The sequence below is a fragment of the Arachis duranensis genome, chromosome 7, assembly GCF_000817695.3.
Source record: "Arachis duranensis cultivar V14167 chromosome 7, aradu.V14167.gnm2.J7QH, whole genome shotgun sequence".
Lineage (NCBI taxonomy): Eukaryota > Viridiplantae > Streptophyta > Magnoliopsida > Fabales > Fabaceae > Arachis > Arachis duranensis.
Window position 1 is genome coordinate 38,848,279 of NC_029778.3, and position 7,600 is coordinate 38,855,878.

The 7,600-nt window shown below is 44.0% G+C and overlaps 1 protein-coding gene across 1 annotated transcript; it reads left to right on the forward strand.

Moving 5' to 3' along the window:
• Positions 1-1,422: 1,422 nt before the first annotated feature.
• On the forward strand, positions 1,423-2,820 carry LOC107458510 (uncharacterized). Its single transcript, XM_016076718.1, has one exon. The coding sequence runs from the start codon at positions 1,423-1,425 to the stop codon at positions 2,818-2,820; it is 1,398 nt and encodes a 465-aa protein (XP_015932204.1).
• Positions 2,821-7,600: the final 4,780 nt, after the last annotated feature.

Sequence of the window (7,600 nt, forward strand, 5' to 3'; positions counted from 1 at the left end):
ATACATAAGTGAAAGGTTCAGGCATGGTCGAGTGGCCAGCCCCCTAAAACGTGATCAATAGTCTCCTAAGATGAAGAATAAAACAAAACTGAGACCAAATATGTCTAATACAATAGTAAATTATCCTATTTATACTAGACTATCTACTAGGGTTTACATGAGTAAGTTTTTGATGCATAAATCCACTTTCGGGGCCCACTTGGTGTATGCTTGGGCTGAGCTTGATCTATCCACGAGCTGAGGCTTTTCTTGGAGTTGAACTCCAAGTTATAATATGTTTTGGGCGTTTAACTCCGGATCATGACGTGTTTCTGGCGTTTAACTCCAGACAGCAGCATGTACTTGGCGTTCAACGCCAAGTTACGTTGTCAATTTCCGAATAAAGTATGGACTATTATATATTGCTGGAAAGCGCTGGATGTCTACTTTCCAACGCCGTTGAGAGCGCGCCATTTGGAGTTCTGTAGCTCCAGAAAATCCATTTTGAGTGCAGGGAGGTCAGATTCCAACAACATCAGCAGTCCTTTTGTCAGCCTTTTTCAGAGTTTTGCTCAAGTCCCTCAATTTCAGCCAGAAATTACCTGAAATTACAGAAAAACACACAAACTCATAGTAAAGTCCAGAAATGTGAATTTAACATAAAAACTAATGAAAATATCCCTAAAGTAGCTTGAACTTACTAAAAACTACCTAAAAACAATGCAAAAAAGCGTATACATTATCTGCTCATCATGCTACAAGCCCAATCAAAATCTTTGCTAAATAGACCAAAGCTTGGTCCGAAACTGATACGTTACCTGTATCCTCGGTCGCCCGGAATGCTCGGCACGCAAATATCTGAGGCTGACATCACATTAAACAAGCTCGGAACAAAAGCAGATAAGCTCGGCCTCACGCAATCAAATAAAAAGACACGTGCATCATAAAGCTTGGTCCCGTATCAGTCGTTCGAAAATCTCGGCACATGATCAGGACCGAAGCAGCATCACCCAACTGAAAATAAGAAACGTGCTCAACTGGTTTATAGCACCAAAACAGAATATCTTAACCAATCTATAAACTAGGACTCACCCACTAACGGGTAAAAACCAACTCCTATAAAACCTAGCTAATACGCTCGGCTAGGTCTCAGGTTCTATCACTCTCAGTCTCTTACTTTTTATTCTAAACTCATTTACTCAAAATCACTACTGACTTGAGCGTCGGAGTATCTTGTGCAGGTATTCCTGCCGCGGTGTTTGATCTTGGCCGACGTAAAGCTCTTCCTCTTCAGCGACGACTTGCTCGGAAGCGCTTAAGCTCGGCCACCCCAATGTTCGGACGAACCACTTGGTGCCCACCGTGGGGCCGGAGTACATCTAACCCCACTTTTTCCTTTGTTTAGTCTTCTACCCTATTTTGCAGGATTCCCAATCCTCGAACATGGCTGACAAGGAAAGTCCACAACTCTCACAGGATGACCTCCTGGCTCAAATCACCGAGCTTCAGGCAGAAGTACGAAGAATAGCTGAGCTGTCGACGCAGAACAATGGAGAAAGCTCCAAAAACTCAGCTCAAGGTTCTATAGACCCTTTAAACATCGCCCCGTCAAAGGAAAAGCTCACCCTCGACAACCCCTTCTCCGAGGAGATCACAAATTATCAGATGCCAAAAAACTTTACTCTCCCCACCGCATTGGAGCCATACAAAGGGTTCGGCGACCCCCGAGCCCACGTAAAGAAGTTCCAATCAATGATGTTTTTCAACGGCCCTAAAAATGAGCCCGTCCTCTGCCGAGCATTCCCTACCTACCTCAACGGTGCTGCATTACTCTGGTTCTCTAAACTTCCCGAAGGCTCAATCTCCTCCTTTGAAGATCTCGCCAGATCGTTCATTGATTACTTTGCTGCATCAAGAATCTACGTACATGGATCGGACTACCTCGGCACCATTAAGCAAGGTCAGCATGAGACCCTGAAGGACTACATGACCAGATTCGCTGACGCAACTATGGAGATCCAGGATTTAGACCCGGCCGTTCACCTGCACGCCCTCAAGGCCGGCCTCAGGTCCGGCAAATTCCGGGAGACCATTGCCATAACAAAGCCAAAGACGCTAGAAAAATTCCGAGAAAGGGCGGCAGGTCAAATGGAGATCGAAGAACTCCGAGAAGCCCAGAAATCGGACAAACAACCTCATCGGAGAGATGAAAAAAGAACTTTCAGATCCCCAGGTAGCAGAGACATTAAGAAGACTTCCAAGCCCGCATCAAAATACAATACGTACACTAGATTCAATACCAGAAGAGAAAACATCATCAGAGAAATTCTCAACGCCAAAATCATAAAGCCACCAGTGCGAGTAGGAAATTACCAGGATCAAAGGTTTGCAGATAGGACAAAGCATTGTGCTTTCCATCGAAAGTTCGGTCACACCACGGACGACTGCATAGTCGCGAAGGACCTCCTGGAAAGGCTGGCACGCCAAGGGCTCTTGGACAAATATATCGAGAATCGGAGAGGCCAAGGAGGAAACTCGGATAGGGGAGAGAACAAACAGGCAACGATGGACAACAACAAAAAAGAACGGACAACCCCTGATCCACCAAGGGGAATCATTAGCCACATATCAGGAGGATTCGCAGGCGACGGAGAAACAAGCTCAGCCAGGAAGCGAAGCTACAGAATGATGCTAGCAATCGAAGGAACCATACAGCCGAAGAAGGACAAAGAACCTGGCGTCACCATATCCTTCAACCAAGCAGATTTCAGATCGGCAAGCCCTAACCTCGACGACCCGGTGGTAATTACTATCCAGGTCGGAGACCTGTTGGTAAGATAAACATTGCTAGACCCAGGTAGTAGTGCTGATGTTTTATTTTATTCTACATTTACAAAAATGAAATTATCAGAAAAACTAATGCAACCCTCCTCGAGAGAGCTGATTGGGTTCTCCGGAGAGAGAGTTCCCATCATGGGACATATATGGCTGAAGACCACAATGGGAGAAATCCCCATGTCGAAGTCCATCGATATTCAATACCTAATAGTAGACTGTTATAACCCTTATAATATTATACTCGGGAGACCCGCCTTGAATATATTCAAAGCGGTGGTATCCACATTACATCTGTGTGTTAAGTTTCCAGTGCAGGAAAACAAGATAGCTACAGTTCACGCCGACCATCAGGAAGCTCGGCAGTGCTACAATGCTTGTCTAAAGAAAGACCAGGCGAGAGAGATAACTCGGCCCCAAATCCAATCCATACATAGCTCGGCTGACACCACCGTGCTAGCCGATCTCGACCCAAGAGAAGACCTCGGCGAAAGACCTCGCCCAATGGAGAACCTCCAACGAATAACACTAACGGCAGATGACAATCAATGCACATACATCGGAGAAGCATTAGAAGGGGAAGACCGAGCAAAACTCATACAGATATTGTGCAAAAACGCCGATCTCTTTGCGTGGACACCAGATGATATGCCCGGAATAAGCCCAGAAGTCATCTGCCATAAACTGGCAATTGACAGAACAGTCCGACCAGTAGCACAGAAGAAAAGGAACCTCGGAGAGGAGAAAAAACAAGCAGCACTAGAAGAAACCAAAAAGCTCCTCAACGCAGGTTTCATCCGAGAAATTCGTTTCACCACATGGTTATGCAACGTGGTAATGGTAAGGAAGAGCTCAGGTAAATGGCGCATGTGCGTCGACTTTACAAACTTAAATAAAGCTTGTCCCAAAGACGCATATCCACTGCCTTGTATTGATAAATTAGTTGATAACGCCTCTGGTTTCAAAGCTTTGAGTTTTATGGATGTATACTCTGGCTATAACCAGATTCTAATGCACCCAGAAGACCAAAGCAAAACAGCTTTTATAACAGAACATGGGAATTTTTGTTACAAGGTAATGCCCTTTGGCCTAAAGAATGCAGGTGCGACATATCAAAGGCTGATGGACAAAGTATTCCAGCATCAGATAGGCCGCAATATGGAGGTCTATGTAGATGACATGGTAGCCAAAACACCCATGTAGGGGTCACACTGTGATGACCTATTAGAAATCGTCAAACAACTCCGAGCATACAACATGAGACTTAATCCAGACAAATGTGCTTTTCGAGTCCAAGGAGGGAAATTCCTCGGATTCATGCTAACCTCGCGAGGCATCGAAGCCAACCCAGAAAAATGCAAAGCTGTACTGAATATGACGAGCCCAAAGACGGTAAAAGAAGTCCAACAACTAGCAGGACGAATAGCTGCCTTATCTCGTTTTCTACCTGCAGTGGCAAGCCGATCTTATCATTTTTTCCAAACATTCTCCAAAGGCAAAAAATTTGCATGGACAGACGAATGCGAGAACTCCTTTATTGAACTCAAGCAGCTCTTTGCATGATACGTCACCCTTATCCTCGGTCAACGCAAGCAACAATCAGGCGGAATACGAAGCCCTACTTGCTGGACTTAAGCTCGCCCTACAACTACAAATACCTCGAATAACAGCCTACTGCGACTCTTCGCTAGTGGTACATCAAATAAAGGGCGAATTCCAGGTAAAAGATCCTTTGTTAGAGAAATATTGGCTCATAACAAAGGATCTAATTTCAAAATTTAAAGAATTTGATATTATCCATGTAAACCGAGAACAAAACACCTGGGCCGATGTGTTATCTAAGTTAGCCACAACTCGGCAAGCCGAAAACACATCGGCACTGTCCCAGCTAACACTTGACAAACCAAGTTTTGAATAGGATACAATTTTGAGTATCACACAGGTCCCAGATTGGCGAACACCTTTTTCCGATTACATCAATGCAGGCACCATTCCAAATGATGAGCCAAACTTGCCGCTCTTCAGAAGAAGAGCAAGTTTCTATACAGTGCTCGAAAACACCCTGTACAGACGAGGACATTCACAACCACTACTCAAGTGCATCAGCAATAAGGAGGCCGAGGAAGTTATGGCTGAAACGCATGAAGGAGTCTGTGGCAACCATATCGGCGGCCGAGCATTAGCAGCAAAGATTCTGCGAACAGGATATTATTGGCCGACGATAAAATGGGATTGCATCAACAAAGTCAAAGCATGCGATAATTGTCAAAAGCACGCCACCCTCTCAGAGACCCCGGCCGAGGAGCTCCATACCATAGAGGTAAGCTGGCCTTTCGATAGGTGGGGATTGGATATCCTCGGACCCTTTCTGAAAGCGCCAGACCAGGTAAAGTTCCTCTTAGTATCAATTGACTATTTCTCTAAGTGGATAGAAGCACAACCACTAGCACACATAACAGCAGAAAAAGTGCGATCTTTTCTATGGAAAAATATCATATGCAGATTCGGTATCCCAAGAGAAATAATCTCGGATAACGGAAGACAATTTACAGACCATAAGCTCGCCACATTTCTGACAAATTTTAACATCAAACATCACTTCAGCTCAGTAGAGCACCCACAAACTAACGGACAAGTTGAATCAGCTAACAGAATTATCTTGCAGGGGTTAAAGAAAAAGCTCGGCGAAGCTAAAAGAGAGTGGGCCGATCTCATTCCAGAAATCCTATGGAGTTACAACACCAGCATTCAATCTGCCACAGGGGAAATTCCCTTCAAATTGGTATATGGCGCAGAAGCGCTCATACCAGTAGAGGTCAGCATCCCAACATTAAGAACCGAGCTCTATAATCAACCAAATAATCAACAAGCTCGGACAGCCGAATTGGACCTTGTAGAAGAAGAAAGGGACATTTCTGCCATCAAACAACGAGCCAGAAAACAATACCTAGAGCGAAGACACAACAAAAGAGTAGCACACAGATCTTTCAACAATGGAGACCTCATACTCAGACGAACAGAAGATGCTCGGAAACCTTCATCACATGGCAAATTAGCGGCAAATTGGGAAGGACCTTTCCGAGTCCTTCAAAACCTCGGAAAGGGGGCTTACAAATTAGAAACCCTTAGAGGAGAACAACTTCCAGGAACATGGAACGTCTCCTCTCTAAGGGAATATCAGTCATGACATAGCCTGTATAATAGCGAATGATGATACTCTTTTTCCCTCCGAAGGTTTTTTCCCAAAATGCAAGGGTTTTACTCGGAAAGGGTTTTAATGAGGCCGGACACAACAAATCATTATACCCATACAACTTAATGTGCAATCAAAACAGTTCTCATTTTGACAGTTAGCATACATTTCAGTTAGTAAACACTTCAAATTATCCGAGCATAATCCTCGGAACCCTAACATCACGAGCCGAGCTTATTCCTTGGAAAACCTCCACCACAAAAGCAAGTCAAAGCTTTTCCCAATGAACAAACTAATCCAAGCTTCATACTCAGAATTCAAAATGCGCATGCCGAGCATAATACTCAGACAAGTACAAACTAACACATCTTTTACATTGGTCCCTACCATGCATTCCAACAAACGAACATTTAAAATTAATCCGAGCTTTATACTCGGAGAACAACGCGTGCATACCGATAATAATACTCGGAGAAGCACATGTAAATACAACAAACGTCAAACTATTTAAACAAGTCCTAAGGGATCACTCTACTATAACCCTTATATTGGAGCTACTGATCTCTTTACCAACAATCAAGAAACAGTTGCAACTGTCATCAACGCAAACACACACATAATCGCAATCGCGGCACAACATATGATTCTCATTACGTTGTAGAAATATCATATTTGATAAAATTAAAACAGTCATTGCCAAACCGAGCTGCTCGGAGGCCAAAATGCCACTGCCAAACGATAAAACTAGAAGATTGTTCAAAACAAAAACAGTCACAAGTTCAGAAACCAATACACAATGCACAGAGCTTACAAAAGAAAGTATGAACTAACGGCCTAATCTGCCTTATCGCCAATACTAGACTCCCCGCTATCATCTGAAGCAACAGCACCATCATCAACAAGCTGCCCGTTCACAACCACTTTAGTTGCATCAAGCATGTCCGCATCTGACCCAGGAAACAACACCCGCACTTGAGAAACAGCGCACTCGAAGCCTTGTGCATATGACTCATAAACCTTAGTCTGCAACTCCTTCACCCTTGACCCCAAGCGATCATTGTCAGCCTTAACAGTCTTCATCTCCTCTGAACAAGAAAGGTGAAGACGTTTTTCCTCAGCAAGCTCGAACTCTTTCAACGTCAACGAGGAGGACAATTCCATAATAGTCTTCTCCTTTTTTTTTCCAAAGCCGAGGATAGCTCGGTGGTGGACGAAATTGTGATTTCTATCTTTTGAGCTTTAGCATATATTTACTCTTGGGGCACTGTTTATTCTCACAACTCCGTTCAACTAACCAGCAAGTGTACTGGGTCGTCCAAGTAATAAACCTTACGTGAGTAAGGGTCGAATCCACAGAGATTGTTGGTATGAAGCAAGCTATGGTCACCTTGCAAATCTCAGTCAGGCAGATTAAAATAGTTTATGGGTTTTTTTCGAAAATAGAAATAAAGGGTAGAAATAAAAGGGATAGAAGACTTATGCAGATTCATTGGTAGGACTTTCAGATAAGCGGTTGGAGATGCTGTAGAGCCCAAGGACGCCTGCTCTCCTACTGCTTCTACTCAATCCTTCTTACTCCTTTCCATGGCAAGC